At 46.5% G+C, this 22,200-nt stretch overlaps 6 protein-coding genes across 6 annotated transcripts; 3 read left to right on the forward strand and 3 right to left on the reverse strand.

Moving 5' to 3' along the window:
- Nucleotides 1-125: 125 nt before the first annotated feature.
- On the reverse strand, nt 126-578 carry F4813DRAFT_394577 (3-oxo-5-alpha-steroid 4-dehydrogenase; the record flags this gene model as incomplete). Its single annotated transcript, XM_049247584.1, has 1 exon — nt 126-578. One exon carries the CDS (start codon nt 576-578, stop codon nt 126-128), a length of 453 nt encoding a protein of 150 aa, XP_049094528.1.
- Nucleotides 579-2,260: 1,682 nt separating this feature from the next.
- F4813DRAFT_306774 (DNA mismatch repair protein Msh6) lies at nt 2,261-6,442 on the reverse strand. Its single transcript, XM_049240828.1, has 5 exons — nt 5,945-6,442; nt 5,847-5,891; nt 5,629-5,797; nt 3,174-5,563; nt 2,261-3,120 (listed from the first exon to the last, which is right to left on the reverse strand). The coding sequence occupies exons 1-5, from the start codon at nt 6,209-6,211 to the stop codon at nt 2,440-2,442; spliced, it is 3,552 nt and encodes a 1,183-aa protein (XP_049094529.1). The 5' UTR covers nt 6,212-6,442; the 3' UTR covers nt 2,261-2,439.
- Nucleotides 6,443-6,678: 236 nt separating this feature from the next.
- Nucleotides 6,679-8,336, reverse strand: F4813DRAFT_377641 (uncharacterized protein). The gene has a single exon (XM_049245256.1). The coding sequence runs from the start codon at nt 8,167-8,169 to the stop codon at nt 7,036-7,038; it is 1,134 nt and encodes a 377-aa protein (XP_049094530.1). The 5' UTR covers nt 8,170-8,336; the 3' UTR covers nt 6,679-7,035.
- Nucleotides 8,337-13,085: 4,749 nt separating this feature from the next.
- Nucleotides 13,086-15,209, forward strand: F4813DRAFT_394580 (MFS general substrate transporter; the record flags this gene model as incomplete). The annotated part of the gene is made up of 3 exons (XM_049247585.1): nt 13,086-13,962; nt 14,096-15,138; nt 15,192-15,209. 3 exons carry the CDS (start codon nt 13,086-13,088, stop codon nt 15,207-15,209), a joined length of 1,938 nt encoding a protein of 645 aa, XP_049094531.1.
- A 537-nt stretch (nt 15,210-15,746) lies between these two features.
- Nucleotides 15,747-16,630, forward strand: F4813DRAFT_306871 (DUF757-domain-containing protein). The gene is made up of 4 exons (XM_049240829.1): nt 15,747-15,942; nt 16,009-16,033; nt 16,095-16,379; nt 16,450-16,630. The coding sequence occupies exons 1-4, from the start codon at nt 15,868-15,870 to the stop codon at nt 16,545-16,547; spliced, it is 483 nt and encodes a 160-aa protein (XP_049094532.1). The 5' UTR covers nt 15,747-15,867; the 3' UTR covers nt 16,548-16,630.
- Nucleotides 16,631-17,053: 423 nt separating this feature from the next.
- F4813DRAFT_306906 (P-loop containing nucleoside triphosphate hydrolase protein) lies at nt 17,054-21,786 on the forward strand. The gene is made up of 3 exons (XM_049240830.1): nt 17,054-17,651; nt 17,703-18,363; nt 18,417-21,786. The coding sequence occupies exons 1-3, from the start codon at nt 17,149-17,151 to the stop codon at nt 21,753-21,755; spliced, it is 4,503 nt and encodes a 1,500-aa protein (XP_049094533.1). The 5' UTR covers nt 17,054-17,148; the 3' UTR covers nt 21,756-21,786.
- The last annotated feature ends 414 nt before the right edge of the window (nt 21,787-22,200 follow it).

Below are 22,200 nucleotides of genomic sequence, written 5' to 3' on the forward strand. Positions count from 1 at the left end.
CTGACAGGGCTCGATAAATTGTGTGCATCTGAATATTGAATTATACCCTATTGCCGCACGTTCACAACATCCAATATGACCTTTACAATCTGGTATTATAAGCGAGATAGCGGTTTGGCTTTCATCTATAGAATACCAGGTATGGTGCCATATTTCTTCGGGATATATACGCCAGAAAACTCGAACAGATACCTCGCCTCCTTTTTATTAGCCCATGCTTTCATCTGCTCTACCGCGACGACGATGGATAACAAAACCGACCAATTACGGCTGACGAGAAGCACCCCCAGCCAATTCAGAGTCTGAAACATATAATTTGGACAGGTCACGTAGGAAAATTCATAGCCCGATGTAATCTGGCGCTTGGTAGTGCCGGCCGGGCGTAAGGAACGTTGAATAAGATAAATATATGTGTTGAAGGTAATACCGATAACGTACATGACAAGTCCAAGGTATGTCATTAGAGAAGATGACTCAGAAAAAGCCGACTTCTCGGGGACGTAGACGAACCAAGCTAGGAGAGCGCCATAAAGTGCCTTGTAGTGGAAAATATTTTTGAACACATTTCGAAACGGCATGGTGGCGTTTGAAAAGCGGTGCACGAATAGCGACTCCAGCTCACGTTTAACAAATTGTCCCATAATCATGTAGAGTGTTAGAGTCTGTGCCGTACTGGGTCTCCTCAGATGGAGTTTATAAAGCAGCGGGTGGATGATAAGCGGCCCTGAATACTCACTCCATCACGTAAACCATCTTCGAGTTAATCTGAGGGCCTATAAACGGAAATATAAGCGGCCGAATTCTCAGACAAATACTGACGACCTAAGCCATCATAATCTACAGAGTGCGTGGGACCGTATCTAAATCTTTGACGTGGACCACCGCATTATTCGCGATTCCGGCGCCTGCGAGGGTATCCTCACCGGAGTTAGAGACAATTTGACTGCCGTAGCGGCCGAGAGAGAGCCGGGGGCGATAAATAGAAATGCCGTCGAATCATACTCTTAAAGCGATACTTGTGTTGGGAGACCTTTAATTGGCTTGCCTATGAGACGATTAGATTAAGATATGAACAATAAGAGCTAAATGTTTATTAACTGACCTCGAGATACAACGTTGAGGCTAATAGGAGCCATGCTGATCGTGAGCTTTCTTGTCCTTTGCCGGAGAAGTTGTACGCAGTTTTATATGGTAACTAAACGGAACTGAAGATTTAACTAAGAGTTCTTAGGTAAGTTGGTGAGTTGGGAAGTCGACAGCATACGCGCGGTCCTTTTATTAAGTGGTAATTAAGTTACCGGTATAGAATTGGCATTCTTGAAAGCACACACATGATACTCGAGGAGCCTAGGTAAACCAAAATATCCCTTGTTATGATTATCAAATCTGAATTTATTCGTATATGATCACCGATACTTTAGAGCCACCAACTGTTATCCATGGAGTTCTCGTTACCCTCGTTCTATTTCCACTGGATGAAGAAACCGACTACGCCCCACAGCATATGGAACACGCAAGGATGGATTTATTTCACTAGGCAGTTTTGTGATTGCAAGTCGGTCTTTGTAAAGGTTGTATTCTCTACATGGTCGTGCTCTGGGTGGTCTGCTACGTTCTTAAATGGCTAAACACAGAGTAAAATCATAGAATAGTTGTGGCATCGGTCGTCACGTACTGCCTGTTTATATGCTATATGATAAGTTGTTTAGCACATTCACGGCTTATGTCAACTCCAACTAATTACCTCTCTACGATGCCATTCTACTTCATGAAACTCTAAATCGCCCACGAGGCTTGAACAATATCAACGAGGGTAACCTGACAGCAGCATAAGCAAATGTCGAGTAAGTTGTAAAGTGGACATCTTAAGGGTGAACCTAATACCATTCTAATATAACATTGTTCAACTTTTCAATGGCCCCTATTCTTTAGTGACCGGATCCTGTCATGGATATAGGGATTCTATTACTGTTGTTATTACAACTCTGCTACTGATGTTAGGAATAACCCTTTTTACCGGTATCTCGCTACGAACAACTCTTCTGCAGTGTTATAGTATTTCCGTGCGCATTGGGTCTTAAAATTACCGATAGATAGCTTGTGTACCAGACACGAACATGACAGTCTATTCGAAATTATCTATTAACATCGAGCTGTTCTGTCCGAGAAGCCTGACAAGCGTTCCGTAGCACAATTTAGAGCCGGAATATGAGAGTGGTGTTCTCCCTTTTGATGCGAATCCCTATGTCCATTAGGCCGTACACAGAACGGCAGTTAATCCTCAAGCCGACCCAGTCTATCTAATACCTCAACTCCATGTACATGTGCGGCAATGCTTAGCAACGTAAATAACAGGCATCAGGTGATGGGGCAGCTATGATACAATGAAATATTCATGCACGCCAAACAGTAGCGGCGCCTGTCCTAACGACTACGACCTTAAAGCGCCTCGATCGCCTTCGCCAGGACATGCATGCTTTGTAGACCGACATCGCTACTCTTTTCTTCGTCGAGTAACGCGGCAACGTCGCTCAATATACCTAGAGGGATGTAGCAACCTTCGCGCGCACGTTCCAAGCTTTCCTTGAGCCTGCTAGTGTGCTCCCACTCCTTAGCGGCCACTTCGGCTCTCTCGATAACACGGCTAGAAATGCCGCACATTGCCGCGCAATGCATGCCGAAGCTTCCTTCTGCTACACCGTCTTCGAGTTTATATAGGAAGGTGACACGCCGCTGCTTCTCATCGACGTGGATCTGCATGCGCTTCGCTCTGATCTCGGGATGGTTCTCGAACTCGGTCGCGAGCGAGTGGTAGTGCGTAGCGAAGAAGCCGATACACCCTATATGCGTTGCTACGTGGTGCAGAACAGCCTGGGCCACGGCGACGCCGTCGTAGCTAGATGTACCGCGGCCGAGCTCGTCGAGGATGACTAACGACCGTGGCGTGGCTTCGGACAGTATCTTCTTGGTTTCCGACAACTCGACGAAGAACGTAGATTGCGCCGCGAAGATATTGTCATTAGCACCGAGCCGTGACATGATACGATCACAGGGGGTAAGCTTGGCCGAAGTAGCTGGCACGTAACAGCCGATCTGCGCCATGATGACCGCGATGCAAGACTGCGCGCGGGGATTAGAATTAGGTCCAACAGAAGGAGGGATTACAAGCTTACCATTCGTAGGATTGTCGACTTACCGGCGGCATTCGCGCCCGTCAGGAGATCGATCTTGGCCGAATTGCCGCCTAACACGATATCGTTAGGAATAAAGTCGTCGACGGTGTTTAGCATGCAGGGGTGGCGTAGCTCCTCAAACTCGACGAGGCTGCGCTCCTCATCTACAAAGACGGGGCGGCAGCTGGGCTCGCCTAAGGAGGAAGACGCCTTGGCGAGACAGAGTAGGCAGTCGAGCTGAGATGTGATGCGGATGGCCTGCAACCAAGTATCATAGTCGACGTCAAACCGCCGCAAGAGGCGCAGCGTGACTTCTCGAACAAGCTGAGAGTGAGTTTCCTCTGCCTCCTGCAGCTGCCGCACGAGATCAGTCAGCTCCTTGAAGTAGTAGCGCTTGACGCTCGAGGTGGCAGACATCTGCTGCCAGTCCTTAGGAACCTTGACGGCTTTTGGGGCCTCGATCTGGTAGACTTCCTTACCCACGTCGGCGAACCTGAGAGATTTGTTCTTCAGCTCGGTCTTCTTCTCGCCAAGCAGCTTTTGGAGATTATGCTTAATCTCAAGGATCCTGTCGTGACTCTGGTCGAAATCTTCCTCGATCCCGCGCTCGGGGACCAGAATCTTTTCTTCTCGGGCCTTCTTGCGGTCGAAAGCCGTCTTCCAAAACGATAGCGGCTCGTTAAGGTTTGGCATGGACGAGACGAGGCGATCGATCAGGCTTTTCCCACCGCCGAAAGCTTCTAGAAGGCCTACTGTGTACTCGATCTGTTCGAAGCCCTCTAGGACTTTAACGAAATCGTCGGGGCGGCACGAGCCGGCGTGGATTCGCGAGATGAGACGCTCTAGATCAGGCATCCGGGCCATCTGCGAAGATAGCTGCTCTCGGACGGTTGTGTCGGCGTTGAGCATATCAACGGCATCCAAGCGCTCGTTGATCTTTTCGATATTACATAAGGGGTGGCATACCCACTGCCGGAAAAGCCGCTTGCCGAATGGCGTGACGCAGCGGTTTAAGAGTGCAAATAGAGTTCCACCGGAGCCTCCGTTTACAGAGTTGGCAAATATCTCAAGGTTAATAAGGGTCTGACCGTCGAGGATCAACGTGCCGTTCTTGTGGATAGGGCTGTACCATGTGAAGTTGCCTTGAGATAGAAGGTTCCTCTCGATCTTGAGAATCCTGAGATACTGAACGAGAGCGCCGAGAGCAGACATCAACAGGTCCTTGTCTCTCGCCTCGGCCAGCGTGCCAGGCCAACACTCCTCTGCGCCTTCAGTCTCGGCAAAGTAGCCGTTGCAGTCGAGTTCCCTCCGGGTGAGATCAGCTTCCCAGAACTCGCTGCCGGACTTGAAGTAGTTCCAAATGGTCGTGGGAGAGGTATTGTTCTTGAGAATGCGCAGGGCTTTGGTTGAAATGCGAGACTTTTCAAGGAGCAGCTCTCGAGGACTCGTCTGAGCGACCAGCGTCTCAAATTTAGTCAGGTCGACGTCGTCCTCAAACTCAGATACGAAGAACTGACCCGTGGCAGCATCTACAAAAGCGATACCGAACGCTGGGTGGTCATCAACGACAGACTCTTTGATAGCAACGCAGTAGGTTGCCATATCGTCCTGAAGCATGCTGCCATCGACAAGCGTGCCGCCTGTCAGTATGCAGGCTAGTTCTCGTCGGATGATCTTGTCTTGCTTCTTGGCCTTGACGTCTCCCCTCTCGCGCATCTCCTTGCCTAGTGCAGTTTCCATCTGATCGACTCGCGCGACCTTGTAGCCCTTGGCTATGAATTGGTTAACCCACATGTCTAAAGAACTCTCCGGAACGCCGACCATGCGCATGTTGACGCGGTCGGTAAGCTTAAGGTCGAAGAGCTGGTGACCGATAGTGGCATCGTTTTCGTAGAGCTCATAGAATTTGCCCTTCTTGAAAAAAACCACCGTGTCCCACAGCTTCTGCTTAATTTCCCAGTACTGCTTCTCAAAGGCCGAAAAGCCATTCCACGCCAGGGGCGGAACGTACACGGTTGCGGGATCGTAATCCGGGTGGCCGGGTGGATTCCGGTTTATGTCCTTAATATTAGCGAGCCAAGTATAGCGCTCTTCGGGCTCTCGAGTGTGCGCCTTCTGCTTTGCCGAAGAGGGCTTGCGCGTAGATTGCGAGGCCGCCCTCGGTTTTACAGGATCGATACTATCCGGATCATATCGCCACTGCTGGGCAGTCGACGTCGACGGCACATCATCCATCATCTCGTCGCCAGCGTCCTTTTCAGACTGCTCACCATCATCCTGCTCGGGAGAAGCATGTGTTCGCTTCCGAGCGCTTTGGGGTTTCGAAGGCCGTTTCCGCTTTCTAGCTCGGGCATCCGAATCGTCAGAAACTACGAAATCGGCCATCTCATCTGCGATAGGGTTATTAGATTAACATGTCGCGTTGATCTGATTAGCGTTGTTGCGGAAACTATACCATCTTCTTCGTCTGCAGCGGCATCCTTGCTCTCTTCATAATCATCCTCTTCGTCTACGACTCTAGATTGCTGGCGATTGCGGCGTCGAGACTGGGAGGCTTTCATGCTTACGAAGACATCTTCGTCTTCGTCGCCAGAAGACTCGGCGTAATTGACTGTCTTTCTAACCTATGAATTATTAGCAAAAGTAGAAAAAGAGGGCATCGTACTCCGCTACCTTGCGTGTTGGGCTACTGCTCATCACATCTCGGGCGGAAAAGGGCTGCCTAGTGCGTCAGCAAAAATAATATGCGAGGGCGAGTCGTCGCTAAGTACCTTTACCGTAGCAGCGGAGCCACGGTTTTCCTGGGAGCTGGAAGGCTCTAAAGCATCGCTGCTGGGTACAGGGGTGACGGCAGATGGCTTTCTATTTGACTTTGTCGTCTCCTTGAGGCAGGACGGCGTAGGAGACGAATTCGGGGCTGGGGAGGCTTTCGTAAAGAAGCCGAGGAGGGTCTGCTGCTTTCCGGTGGCCATAGAAGTCGAACTGGGTTTCCTAGACGTGGAAGGCGTCTTCCTAGCCGGAGTGCGAGACTCGCCCATCTTGATTCTTAAAACGCACAAGAAGCAACCACTAAAATGGAGACACTACGGCGCCGAGGACGGATATAGTCGAAATTTGGATCAATTGAAAGGCATACGCGGGTTACGAGTAGCTACAGTAACTTGAAATTATAAAGACCATACTAAATGATTTCCGTGACCAGTTGGATGGTTATAAAGTAAATGTCGTCTACCAGGACACCGTCTGCTCGTTGTTGAGTTGACGGGAGCTGAAATATAGAATCAATCGTTTTCCTATTCGAATTTCAATTAACGGAAAACGCGACTTGGCCCAAGCTCCCCGCATGATCCGCGTTTAAACGCGTCGCGCATTGTTCTCAATTGAAAAGATACAAAGCATATGTACTGTGGCGTACATACATGTAGGTAATGGAATTTATGCACTACGGGCAACATTGAAGGTTCTTCGTGCTTGGGGTACTCCCGTCGATACATGATGCACCTATGTAGGTAGGTACCTAACCTACATACAACCTAACATACCTAAGCTATCGACGATCTACAATTTATAACTAACAACCTCTTTATAAGGTAGCTTACAACTTATACGAACAATCAACTCGTACGTGGAATCACATCAGGAAACTCAAGGAGCCATAGAGCCTTTAAGTACATTCTAAAATACTGCAATTCAAATTAATCACCTCTACCAGCCTGTACTATCAAATCATCGTGCGAGTTTATATTTACATCGCTTCGTCCTGGTTTCGGAACTCCAGTTACGCTGTTGCTCACCCCCAAGATCCTAACCCTCACCGTTCGGAAACTCCGAACATCCTTTCTCGTCTTCAGACTTCATCTCATCAAGCTGATTTGGAATCTGATTCGGGACTTGGGGGGAGAAGATAGTTGTCTGCAGAAACATTCGGCGGGATGGGCGAACCGGCAAGATTTTTAGGCGTAATTAATCGGCGTCGACCGTCGACCACAACCTCGGTCTTGATATTTGGCTCGACACACTCGACGGCGATGCGGGCGTTGTAATCAAACGCTGCCATCAACACCCATGCATTGATACCGGTCATCTCGACGCGGTATTGATACGGATTGACCCACTGCGAGAGATTCCAGAAGCCATTCGAAAAGTCCTGTTCGGCTCCCTGGGCTATATCAAGGTAGAAGTTCATGATGCATTCCAGCAATTCCTTGACGGCCGCGAAGCAGCGCTCTCCCGACGTCGTTTCCCCGAGCGGCATGGGGCTCACGTGTCCTTCCTTAAACACCAACTTAGACGTGTCAAAGCCCGCGCGCTTAAAGAACTTCTGCACCTGTCCCTCTAATCTCTCTCTGCGCTCAATAATCGGGTGATGCCATCCATCCTTATCGGCCAGCGGATAACGGCGCGGGTCGTATAGAGTAGCCATTGTGACAGTGTCGAAGAAGTCGGGAGATGCGTCCGTGCCGTCGGCATACCAGACGAGCAGGACGTAATCGCTCCCCCACTGGTCCTCCACCCACAGGGGCCAGATACCCCAAGGTTTGGCCTTGAATACCCCATATACGTCCTTGCCTCTCTTTGCTGTCTGACGCTCCGTCTCCTGATAAATCGCCTCTTGATGGCTCTCGTCTTGGGACCAGAGGGCGGGCCCGTTTGGAGGATGGATACTGACCTCGCTCTGGATAAAAGGGGGGGCGCATTTCCACAGGTAATCGGTCGCGACGTCCATGGCACATAGGGTAATTGGGGCATTGCGGGCAAGCTGAAGAGTGTTAAGTCCGAACGTGGCCCGATAAGCCTCGTGAATATAGGTCGGATACGGGACGTTCCTCTTAGTCTTTCGATCTTCGGGCACGGATGTATACGTCCCATCGCTTATTGTCCAACCTGAACTCATACGCAGCTTGTAATCTCTCGGTGAAGCGAACTGCCTCTCTAACAGCGAGCGCGCCTTGCGGGCAGGCTTCCACAATTTTGACTGACCCCTTGCAATCCCCATATTGCTGATGTGTACTCGTCTCAGATAACTAAATGATATGCCTATGACTGTCAAGTAGATATGCAACGTTGCCTGCGGCGATAAGTAGAGTACAATAGCAATAATTAGCAACTGCGTTACCAGGGCCTGCGGAATACCTCAACTTTTAGGACGCATCGAAATAATGGGTGATCGGGGTATGAACACATTCCTAAGGTCATGATTGCGCGGAGCTGAATTCAGACAACCCCCTTTGTCGCCCGGAAAGTTCAAGCAGGCGTTGGAATACAATCGTAGTTTGGGCTTCCTTGTTCTCGGCGATGGTTCCGGTTAGGGCAAACCTCAGATTGACACTTTGGACAATGACGTTCCATACTGCTTTCATCTCAAAAGCTTGTGCAGGAATAAAGCATGATGTCGCTTCTAGAAAATCACATAGGTGCTTCAGACTTATTTAAGGGTCATTGTTCTAAGTACTGAAGTAAATCTATTATACCTACAATCAGACTTTCTATAACCCTATGGAACCTAATACTCGAGTTGAGATGAAGAGATCATCCTCGTGCAAGGCTGGAAGCACAGGCGTAATCGGGTTCCCGGAATATCGCCGATACTACGATATATTTAGGGATGTAAGTAGAGTATGCTAGCGGCTGGGTTCTTTCGTTGGGCTGCTAAACACTCACAAATGTATTATGGGTTGAACAGAATTATTGGTATCGCAGACAAATGTCAATGCTTGTAACGTGCCACTCGTCTTCTCGCAGGTTCTAGCAAGATACTTACGCTGTTTTAGATAGACTTCACATTATGGTTGATGTTGAGCCTTGTCAAACGTTATATTATTTATCTAACCTAGCGACATGCTAATTCTACCTCGGCAAAATAACAAATAAGGCCGGTGTGTTAACACAATAGCTGCTGAAAGTTAACTAGGTCCTGTGGGAAGGAGCAATGACAATGAGGGCATATATAAGATTTCCACCATTGAAAAGTGGATCGTTAGAATCTGTCACACAACTAATACGTACTGAATAGGCGTTATATGAGGTCTAATTCATCATATTTCTGATGATCTGATTGATTGAGGTAAAATCGTGGGAACGCGTGTTACACCGCTATTTTACATGAGACTAGGGATTTTCAGGTCACCTGACATGGCTGACTAATCTGACAGAATCTTTCCCAATAAGTCAAACCACCCTTACTAGGGCCACCCTAGTGGGGGCCACCCATTTCCCATACAAAATCAACAATTTCGCATATCTGTATTTAATTTAAAAAAAAATAGATAAAATTATACAGTTTTTAATTTTAAATACGGTATTAAATTTTTACTAAATATAAAATTTTGGAAAAATAACAAGGTTAATATTTATAATAAAATAAATATAAAAATATACATTAACAATTACACATATAAATTTATATATTAAACTGGTGCTGGGGTATTAGGTGACCTTGACCCTGATCATGTGATCATATTCTTAGTATAAGTACCATTTATGGTCGCACACACCTATTTTACATAGTATCATCCACTTTTAATACAAGTCATTCCTTTTTTTTTTTTTTATCATTTAAAAAACCTTTAATATTAAGTTTAATAAAGCTTGATTTAAAGCCAAAACTTTTAAGTTTTATTTAATATAAAACTATTAAAAAATATTAAATTAATGTAATGTTACATTGTTAAAAACAAAGGTATTATTATGTAATCTTAAGTTATAAGTTATATAAAAGTTTAATATTTATTATATTTTTTAATTAAATAGTTATAATTATTATTATTTAATTATATATTTAATATAAATATATTAAATTAATGTAATATTACATTATTAAAAGCAAAGGTATTATTATATAATCTTAAGTTATAAATTATATAAAAATTTAATATTCGTTATATTTTTTTAATTAAATAACCACAATCATCATTATTTAATTATGCATTTAATATAAACACATTTATTATTTTTTTATATTTATAACTTATAACTTTATCTTATATATTTATTTTATATATTTTATCCGATTAATAAATTTTTATAATTTTTTTAAAATATAATGTTATTATTAATTATTTAAGGTTTTTTACGAGGATTTAAACGTTGAAATAATATGTTATACTTTGTAAAAAATATTAACTTTTATTTAATATTCGTTACTTTTTTATATTTATAACTTATAATTTTATTTTATATATTTATCTTATATATTTTATTTGATTAATAAATCTTTATAATTTTTTTAAAATATAATATTATCATTAATTATTTAAAGCCTTTTACAAGGATTTAACGTTAAAGTGTTATGTTATACTTTATAAAAAATACCAATTTTTATTTAATATTATTATTTATAACTTTACCAATTAATATAATATAAATATAAAATTTATATAATTAAATAAAAAAACGTTTTAATATAACATTTAAATTTAAAACCAATTATATAATTTATTTATTTAAAAAATTATAAACGTTTATAAAGTTTTGTAATAATTTAATAAAAATTTTATATAAAATTAAAATTTTAAAATTTTTAAAAATAACATTAAAAATATACTTTATTATTTTACTATTAAAACATTAAATTTTAAATATAATAAAATATATATAAACTATTATAATAATCGAAAAATAAAACATTAAAGATTATATATTTTTATCTATTTCTTTAAATTAATTATAAACATGCGAAATTGTTAATTTTATATAGGAAATAAGTGGCCCCCATTAGGATGGCCCCAGTAAAGGTGGTTTGACTTACAACATCTTTTCTACCCAGCATAATATTCCACAGTCCTAATGGCAAGATGGTAGAAAAAGTTAAAAACGTGTTATAGATGATGATGCAATGATACGTCGAAAGGGATTTGCCACCGTCAGCATCCGAAGAGGATATGCTTATTATGATTCCTAGAGACACATCGCTTTGTTTCTCGATAGGTCGTATTATTTTACCCCCTTTAGAATATCAACTAGTAAATAGTTTGTATTTACACGGTATATTCCAGTACTCTCTGTTTCGATAGAAACCATACTGGCAAAAATCAGAACTGGTAAGACTCCATATCGAGTAAAGCAGCAAAATTTACTGCTGGGTAAGGCAGCTCTTGTAAGATACGGACTTTTTCTATGTTTGGCTCTATGTTTTTCCAGGTGCGTTTAGGTATAATGTTGTATACAAATTCTTCACTCTATTAGGAAATCTTCTGCTCCGTCCAAACAAATGGAAACCCACATGACTTTGTGTGTTCTACATAATCTGGGAAATATTTTTACTGCGTGTGTATACAAGAGAGAATAACGAGCGATAGTTTAGGTGCTGATGATGAGGGGTACGCCTAGAGCTTAAGGCATCAGGTTATGAATAAATATTTTAGAAATATAGGCCAGGCCAGGCCAAACTAAGCGCCGTATCTATAAGTTGATGTTGGTTATTTTTTAGTTCAATTGCTCGCGGTGTTCTACTAATATGAGTTAATAAGCACCGGCGATATACCTTAGTCTGAATTCGGCATGTCTCCGTATCTCCTTGGGCGTACGGTAGGGGGTTAATACCCAGATGGAGACTCCGATCATTATATCGGTCTAAATAACTAACCTAGGTACTTACCTTGATACGTGTCTGGGGTGCTGTGTAGAGAACATTTCTTATAATATCAACCTTGATAGTTACAGAATTCCCATAATTTCAATGCTACATACGGGATAAATATTCCCGAGGACCTACTCATATAATGTGTTTCTTTTAATTCGAATGTCTTCGCCGACGCTAGCGGCTCCTAATAGATATCTATTTAATGTGACTTTTTAAAAGATGACATATGTCGAAGCTGGTTCGACTCTGAGAGTTATTCTTACTATGAGGTAAATGATGAGAAATCTGACGTGCTGGCTGATTTTTCATGATCTATATGCTTACATCCATTTCATTAAAGAGGACTATTTCTGAACGAGTACGCCACTTGTACTAAGACAGTCTAAAACAATATTCCAATTGTTCTTCGTTATCTTGCCTCCCCCCTAGTTTCGATTGGCTAACTAACTAAAGTCCAACTTTATCTGACATATGCATGGTTGGACTTCTTTTTCTTTTTGTCCCCTTTTCCTTTTTCCCGTGCCTCAAAGACGCCATTTTACGTCTAATGTCTAATGAGGAAAGTCCGTATACATCAGCGGCGTCTACTGCCGCCGCTGCATGAATCATGAATCAAATGAAGGTATCCACACGGCCGAAGCGGGAATAACCGGAAATATGGACTTACCAAAGTTAAGCCTTTTCTAATTCCCGATAATTTGGTTGCGCGCAATCCTCCGGTCCAATGCCTGACCTTATCACTTCGAGGCTCCATATGTCCGATGAATGATAATTATCCACACCATTGTATTTTGACCGGAGCGCACCTCACAGGCAACTTAAAACATTAAATGATTTAGCAGAAGAACACCTGCGGATTGATCCGTGGAGGTGTGAGCGCCATGTACTAATTGTCTCCCCTTTGTCCTATACTTGGCAATGATCCTCGTCTGGCAACTTTCCGACATCATGCTAAGAAGATAGATAACTCCCGGTCTTACGCCTCCGATCATAAGCGAAGGTTACATTCTTTCTCACCGATCCCGTAACTCACATGTGTTAGATAGTAGCTGGCTATATAAACGCTCCAAGCCAATCGGTAAAGTTTGATGAAGCCTGGGTAGGAGCTCGCACTTCGGAACAGGGAGCGTGGGTTTTGTTCGCACTTCTCGTTCTCTGGCGATTTTTATATCAGTATATCACACCCTCTCATGCATCAGGCCTCCCAGTGAGATTGCCGAGAGCAACGATTGCGTAACATTGTTCAGTCGTGTGGCCAATTTTAACACGTTGATCTGCCAGACCAGGAACGTCTAATCTACGTACGGCTAAAATTTGATACCCCGACAAGGATGGAGCCGAAGAGGAACGCCGGTAGCTACACACCCGCTGTAGCTGATAAACGAAAAGATCGCCTAGCCCTTGAACACGGGGTATCCGGGAAGTACACGTCGGCGCCGCCCGGCGTTTCGGCAACGTACTCATCAGCTCTCGCCTTCGATTCTTCCATCACGAAGGCAGAAATACCGGGATCGATGGACCAGGAAGAGGTCGTTAAAGATGTGACGCTGGACGCTAACAGCCCCATTTCCTACTTCTACCTGACGTTCGACACGCCACTGCCATGCCCAAATGCTGGTAGACCGCAGTCGGACCGCGGCGACCTTCCGGCGTGTCCTGACCTTTCTCCATACACAGACCCGATGAAATGGCCGTTGGCGCGCAAAGGGGTTATGTTGGTAATATGTTGCCTCGCCACCTGCTTTACGGCGTACGCCGCCGGCACGTATTCCGAATGTGCGGACCCGATCGCCGCGGAATTCAACACTACACGCGAGAGCGCTCTGGTCGGCGTGACTACCTTTTGCATCGGCTTCGCTGTCGCCCCCATGATCTTGGCTCCGTTTTCGGAGATTAACGGGCGCTACCCCGTATTCGCCATTGCCGGCGTCATATTTGTAGTCTTCCAGGCCGTCTGCGGCGTGGTCACAAATTTAGCAGGTATGTTGATCGCCCGGTTTTTCAAGGGCGTCGGCGGAAGCGTGTTTAGCACCATGGTGGGCGGTGTAATTGCCGACATGTACGAGAAGGAAGACCGCAACATGCCGATGGCGCTCTTCAGCGGCTTCGTCCTGGTCGGTACCGGCTTGGGGCCGCTCGTGGCTGCGGTAATGGTTCATCATTGGGGAGGCGAGGGCCAGAAGTGGAAATGGGTATTTTGGCATCAGGGTAAGTCAGCAATTCCAAATTCCATCTGCCCACCTTGCTCCCCCTACTAAATACGTCGTACAAAGGCATGAAGGTGGCTGTATCTACGTCGGATCGTATGCGATACATGGCAGCTAACATCCTGGCTTCGCAGTTATTATAGATTTCATCTTGATAGTTGCCGTCGTGGTCTTTTTCAAGGAGAGCCGCGGCTCGGTGCTCTTATCGAGAAAGACAAGGGCATTGAATAAATGGTATCAGCAGCTGGAGGAGAAAGGGGTGTTTGGAGTTTATTTTCCTGGATCAAATGGCGACTCGGATATTTTGTCGAGACCGTCGGCGCCCACGTCGGAATCTAAGCCGAAGGGACGTCCAGGGCTGCGGCGAATTAGATGGACCGTCAAGGAAGATGAGCAGCAGGTGTCCCTCGTCACGATGATAACCGTATCGCTTTTTAGGCCATTCGTACTACTCTTCACGGAACCCATCGTATTCTTCTTCTCTCTATGGGTATCTTTCGCATGGGGCATTCTCTACCTGACCTTCGGGTCTGTCCCGCTCGTGTTCCAGAGACAGTACAATTTTAACATGGAGCAATCTGGCCTCGTATTTATCGCTATGATTGTAGGCTCCATATTCGCAACTATCCTCGGTATATATCAAGAAGGAATGCTCAAACATCCTAAGTGGCAATCCATATCAGATAGCTCGGGGACGGACAGCTCGGAAGACAGTTCTGAGGAGGTTCATACAGGTACCGGATTCTGGGCTTTTGTGCGACGGAAATTTCCGGCTCAATCTCCCGAATCGCGGCTCTATTTTACCTGCTTCACTTCAGTGCTGCTGCCGGCGGGTCTATACCTGTTCGGATTCGCGTCCCAGCCGTCGATCCACTGGATGGTTCCTACGTTTGCAATATTCCTCGCTACGATGGGCATCTTCTACGTCTACTTAGCTACATTCAACTATCTAGCAGACGTCTATCGAGCGTACGCGTCATCGGCGCTCGCTGCGCAGTCCTTCTGCCGCAACGTAATCAGTGGGGTGTTCCCTCTTGTCACAGGTTTGCTGATACGAAATCTCGGAGAAGACGCGATGGGTGGGCTACTGGGCGGAGTTGCTACCGTATTAACACTCGTACCGTGGGCTTTAGTTTTGTTCGGAAGCAGAATCCGGGCTCGGAGCCCGTTTGCTATTGTGAGAGTCCTTGATTCGTTCGCAGACTCGGTTCGATCGCTAACAGTAGATAGGGGCTGGAGCAAAAGTAAACGGAATAGAGCGTCGTGCATTGCGGATTAAAGAGGGTAAAAGCGCGAGCATGCTAATTATAAAGGATATAATGTGCTACATTTGGGAAAGGAATCTAAAATAGACAATGAAGGGCTTGGGAGTAGAATAACGCCAAACCGTCGGAGAACAGAATTCGAATAAAGTCTAGTAAGAAGATGATGTTGCTTTGGGACGAGATAGATAGTATAGTACTCTTAATACTCCTAGGATGAACTTTTAAGTGAGTTTCCTATGGGATGTTGAGTTTCATTCCCTAATCTGAACGGACAGCGTTGGCATTGGGACCACCTTCAGATTAGGTGCTGTTGCTTAATGGTTATATTTATGTATCGATACAATTTATCATCCAGCATGTACCTAAACAGGAGCAGGTGAATGCAACTCATAAAATTATGACTTCCTTTACATAGATATGTATCTAGATAGCTACCGAGATATGCATATAAACATGAAAGATACATCATACCCCGCGGTATATGTTTGACCCCTCCAAAATGACGATTTTGCAAATCAGCTCTACATGTAGATCTGACTTCGTCTTGAATACTAAAATTGGTATTTTCACAACTATTGTTGAACTTGTCCCGGAATACCCGCGAAATCTACGCAACCATCGCGATTAACGCAATACCGATCATGGACGAATTTACAAAAATGTCCGGACCTGTTCCGACAAACTTTGATGCGAACAATGCAGACAATCTGGAGGATGTAGGACTTCCTAGGTTGTTAATATCTAGATGCATCCGATAGCTAATCTGACTCCACGAGTGACAGATTGAGAAGCAGTTTGCGGTCAAAGGTTTGCGCGAAACAAAGATCTACTTTTAAATTAATATTCTAACCTTGGCTCATGAGCGCAGCGGTGCAGCATCTAGAGACATACTGGGCTATTCTGGAAAGAGTAAAAGGTTCTTCGTTGCGACTCACCAAGATGGACGATGACATATACGCCCACCTTAAAGCCGAATTTCCCGAATTCGATCCCGCAGAGACTATTAACGAGGAAGAGATGAAGAGTAAGTCGGGCAAGGAGCGGTGGCGCAAGTTCATGATGGCCTACGACAAGAAGGTCGATGACTACAACTTTGGCACCATGTTACGAACGAGCCCTAGCGTAGAATACGAACAGGACACGACAATATTTGGTATTGATATTTACTCCCTTGAAAAGTTGAGAAAGGATAAACCCCCTCTGCTAACTCGCCCTCTCTCTAGTTCCGAGGATGCAATTCTACGCCATCGAGATAGCAAGGAACAGGGCCGGCCTTAACGACTGGATCTATGAGAAGGCTAATGGCGCGGGCAAGCCCTAAGGCGTAGCCCTCACAAACGAGGTGGTAAAACATACTCTCTCGCTGTCCCTTACGATACGCAAAAAAGGACAAGAGGCGAAGTAGGTAGAAGCGAATAGGAACGCCGGAAACCTACGTCGGTAACATGGTCAGAACCTGATATAGTCATGCGTGGATAGAAACGTAAATGGACGAATGGCTTTCAGCCCTAATCGGATTACTTAGGCGGCCTGGTATCATAGTGAGCTATCAAAGATTCGGTATTCGTCATGGTAACAGTTGTGGTAACGTTTATTATGGGTTTATGCAGAAACCCTATTTCGAGATGCCCTTTATTCGAATTAGAACTAGTAAATAGCACTCTAGCTCCGTTGACATTATCGGCACCCAGATACCTTGCTTGCAGCTACAAAGCAAGAGCGGACAAAGGCCAACGTTATCGGGAAAGCTGGAGTAGAGCGTCCAAGTAAATAAATATGGTCAGACGATAATTCAATTAGAATTCTCGCGATAAAATCTCTGGGCTGGTTCCTAGACGTCGGCTCTCGCTCTTTTCAACAACTGATATCGTGCTAATAGGACACTGAAGCGCCACGCAACGTAGCGAGGTTCTCTGCCTGTCATGTCTCGACCGAGTCTAAAATCTAGGGACGGATCAATCTCTCGCGATAACGAAGACAGAGCGTCCGGCAATGCGCAATCTGCAAGAATCGATGCGCAGCGTTTGCAACCCCCGTCTCTGGGACACCTTTTCGTCTTCGCGACGTGGCGTCACTGCGGAATATTGGCTGCAGGCCTGGTGGCATCGTTGCTGATGGGCGCTATGAGGGCAGTTTCTGCCATCCTCATAGGCAGAATATTTGCTGTTGTTGCCGAATTCGGATCGGGGAAACTGGACGGGCCAGGCGCCTACGCTCAGGTTTCGTCCTGGTGCGTCATCCTGATGTTGGTTGGTGGAGCGGGAGTGATTGTCAATTTTGCCTTTATGTTCATCTGGTCCATCTTCAGCGAGGTTCAAGCTCGGAACATCCGTCGCAGAGTGTTTAACGCTTTGCTCACGAAGGATATGGCCTGGTTCGACCGCCAGGAAGACGGGATCCCGAGCCTGCTCGTGAGAGTACAAACGTACTGCTCATCCTGATCTGGTTGCCGCGAAAATCGCTAATCGTTTATTAGACAGATAAGAGAGCTTCAAGTAGCATCTTCGGCGACATTAGGGTCTATAGCAGCTGAGATTGCCGCAGCGGTCGCAAATCTCATCGTCGCATTTTACGGCTCGTGGAAACTCACGCTCGTACTCCTCGCTACGATACCAGCTATCGTCGTCGTACCTTCTTTACTAAGTGGTAAGCTGAAGCTGGCTATCCTAGCGCAGAAGCGAGAGCTCGGTCGGGCATCTAAGCACGCGATATCAGCCTTAACCGCGATAGACCTCGTAAAAGCCTTCAACGCCGTCGACCACGAAGTCTGGCAGTATCTGCAGGTGATACAAAGGTCTATGGATACGTATCTAACTCTCGCCAAGACGAGCGCGTGGCAAGTGGGTTATATAAGATTATGGCTAGACGGAATATTCGTTCTGGGGTTTTATTACGGTGCTGTTCTAGTGAACCAGGGACTAAACCCAGGAAGCGTCGTGACGACATTCTACGCGGCCCTAGGCGCGTTGCAGGCCATCTACACCATCGCGCCGACGTACGTCTCCTTAGCGAGGGGTATGGCTGCCGGCCAGGCGCTGTACTCTATAGCTCACAACATCGAAGGCGGACGAAAGATCTATCAAATGATAGGTAGCTACCGCCCTATAAATTGCTCTGGCAAGATCAAAGTTAACGACGTGGGTTTACCTTGACCACTCTTCTCACCTATATCTAACACCACGGTCTCCAGGTCAGCTTTGCGTACCCTTCAAATCCAACCAAGGTCGTTCTAAACAGATGCTGTTTCTTCTTCGATCAAGACCGGCTATGTTTTATCGTGGGGAAGAGCGGCTCGGGAAAGAGCACGATAGGCAATTTGCTAGCGAAATTCTACGAACCCCTCAGCGGAAACATATTGATCGACGGCCACGCGCTGAAGACTTTAGATTCCGAGTGGGTGCGGAGCAACGTCACACTTATCCAACAGGCGAGCGTCCTTTTTAACGATACCATATATGCTAATGTTGCAATGGGCCACAGAATACCTACGGAGGTGTCTAGGAAAGGAGTCGAGGCAGCATGCAGAGCGGCCCTGCTCCAGTCAACCCTGATCGAGCTACCCGACGGCCTAGATACGTACGTAGGGACAGGGGGCACCAACCTGAGCGGCGGCCAGAAGCAGAGGCTAGCCGTAGCGAGGGCAAGAATACGCGATCCCCCAGTACTCATCCTTGACGAAGTCACGAGCGGGCTTGACCCGACAAATCGAGGCCTGCTTATGGATGGTATTAGGCAGTGGCGACGAGGGAAAACAACTATTATAATTACCCACGAAGTAGCACAGATCAACGACGACGATTACGTATACGTCATGGAGGACGCGCGCGTCGTACAGGCAGGTTTCCGTTGGGATTTGCAGCGGCAGAGAGACGGCATATTTGCTGTATTGGCGTCTTCGGCTTCAAACGACGACATCAATGCAGGCAAAGAAATTTACGTGGATGTGCCAGACAAGACAAATGCCACAGCCAGCCTCACATCGCCGAGGAGTGCCGTATTACAAAATCCTACTTCTCCAGACTACGTTTGGCCTTTCGGGGGGCCAGACGCCCTCTATCGGCGGAGCGCTACGCCGAACGTAGGTGCATCGGCCATACAAGCCCGCCAATTTCGAAATGGGAACGAAAACAGGGAATCTACTCGGCCGGGAGACTTGGATGCTCTGGATCCACTCCTAGAACCCCCTTATTTCTTCCGCAGGAGGCTCTCGTCGCTGTGGTGGCCTGATCATTATCGTATATTCCACAGCGAATCCAACCAAAAGAGGCCACTGAGCAGAAATAGCATACTGCGCCTTCAAGAGCTGGGCGACACGGTGCGGAAAACCCGCAGCAATCCTGCTGACAAGGACCGGCGGAGGGGACCTACGATTACGCCTGCAGACACTCTAGAAAATCGTGACAGTGATAAGCCCGAGACACTATCCTTGTGGGCTATCTATAAGACAGTATGGCCACGCCTGACTATGAGAGAAAGTATATTCCTCATTATAGGATTCTTTACGTGCGTCGTGCTCGCGGGCCTGGTTCCGGCCTTTTCAGTCCTGTTTGCAAATCTCCTGGCGGTCCTATTTTCAAGCGGAGACAGAATGGCTGCGGGACAGAAATGGGCTCTGTGCCTCTTAGCAATCGCCTGCACAAGAGCAGCAGCGACTTACTTTAATCAGTATCTAATGCAGAGGGCGGGCCAGGCTTGGGTAAACGCCCTGCGCATTCGAGCGCTGAACAGGGTGCTGCGACAGCCCAAATCGTGGTTTGACGAACCGGCTAATTCGGCCGTCCGCATAAACGAGTGTATGGATCGATACGCGGAGGAGATGAGAAATCTCGTCGGGCGTTTCGCTCCGCAGCTGCTACTCGTGACTATCATGGTCGTCAGCACTGTGGTATGGGCGCTGCTCATCTCGTGGCGGCTCACACTCGTAAGCATTGCGAGCGCGCCAGCCTTCGTCGCTGCCACGCAAGGTTACTCCCTCGTGTCTCAAAAGTGGGAAAACAAATGCCTCAGAGCCGCAGACGATATCAGCGCGATCTTGACGGAAACTTTTATTAACGTGCGCGTCGTTCGGGCGTTGGCGTTAGAGCAGTTCTTCTCGAATAAGCACGAAGAATCTATTCGCAGAGCTTTCGAGCTGGGAACCGAAAAGTCCGTCTGGACCGCTATCCCGTACGCCTGCTCACAGTCTATGGTCTGGTTTATCTTCGCACTTACATTCTGGTACGCGATCGAGCTGCTCACAACCGATCGAGAGCTTACGATCCCCGCCATCCTACAGGTGGTGAACCTATTAGTTCTGGGCGTCACCACTGCTTTTAGCATACTGGGTTCTATAACTGGCGTTTCCACAGCACAAGCAACAGCTTCTAGGCTAATCCACTACGCATACTTACCCCTGGATGCCTCTCACGAGTCGAGAGGCAAGATTCTACTCGTAAACCCCTTTCCCATCAGGATGGAGCGTCTGTCTTTCACGTACCCGTCGAGCAAGCGCACCGTACTTCGAAACCTCACCCTCCGCTTCGACGCCGGCACGTCTACCGCGGTAGTCGGTCCTTCTGGTTGCGGCAAGAGCACGATCGCGTCGATAATCCTTGGCCTATACGTACCGGACTGGTCGAAAGGCAGGCGGAACGACGGGGATCAGCGGCAGCTAACCTTCGCGTCCACGCCGGCAGCTCAACTTGACCTCGCAGGCCTGCGGAGTCATATCGGTTACGTCCCCCAGACGCCGCTTCTCTTCCCTGGCACGCTCGCGGAAAACATCGCTTACGGCCTGGCGGAAGACTCCCCGCTGCTTACGAGGGAGAATATCGAGAGGGCAGCCAAGGAGGCAGGCATTCACAACTTCATCCGCACTTCGACAGCCGGCTACGATACGATCGTCGGGGACGGCGGACAGTCGCTTAGCGGTGGACAGTCGCAGCGGGTTTGCATAGCCAGGGCATTGGCGCGGCGACCTAAGCTATTAGTGCTCGACGAGCCTACGAGCGCGTTAGATACGCTTAGCGCTAGGGACGTACGGCATACGATAGAGTCTCTCATGCAGTCTACGAGAAAACAGACCGTCTATGGAGGCGAGGGCGTTACCACTAGCAAGGGAGACCAGCTGTCAATTATCGTTGTTACGCACAGCAAGGAAATGATGCGTATGGCGGATCGTATAATTGTAATCGAGCAAGGCAGCGCAGTAGAGTCTGGCTCTTACAACGAGCTGTTGGAGAAGAACGGCAAATTCGCAGAGCTGATGAGCGGCGGTCTCTGGGCGGGAGATAACAGGGAAGATAGTTCACAAGGACCGCAGGGAATAAGGAGCAGCGCGCAGCTGGTTGCAGACGATCTTCCACTACGCAGCATAAGTCGGTCAGATGACAACTGCTCTGCTACAACACCTATATGGACTGGTTTGCGAGACGTGCAGTGGGCAGACAATCGAGGTCCATCTACCGGCGTCTTGAGCCCTCTCACAAGCCCATTCGGCGCGTCTCGAAGAAAGGAGCGCAGGAACGATGGCGATGTGGATATATTGTAATTAAAAAGTGATGGCTGTACGACATGAACATCTGGGCTAAACGTTTCTAATACTGTATTGTATCAGCCACATGCCCACACCCGCCTAACACTAGAGGGCCCTTTAGCATGTAATATGTAATCAATCAGAATTTGCATAACGTAACCTAAGAGATATAAGAGATAAATTGATTTCAAGTGTTTAGAAACCCCTTATTTATTCACCTTGTTAATGTTTTTTTGAAGATGATATCCGCGAAGATATAAGTTACCTCTATTATAAGTGTTAGAGATGGCTGGCTATTGTCTTAGTATGTGACCCCTAACAAGTGGCTTTGCCGAAAGAATTTAGGGTTTTTTTTTTTTTTTTTTTTTTTTTTTTTTTTTTTTTTTTTATATATATAAGTGAAGATATGTTTTATTGGTGGCCGGTAATATATATAAAAATTTTTTGATATGTTATTTAG

This window comes from Daldinia decipiens, assembly GCF_022478715.1.
Source record: "Daldinia decipiens strain CBS 113046 unplaced genomic scaffold F4813scaffold_65, whole genome shotgun sequence".
In the NCBI taxonomy this organism is placed as follows: Eukaryota; Fungi; Ascomycota; class Sordariomycetes; order Xylariales; family Hypoxylaceae; genus Daldinia; species Daldinia decipiens.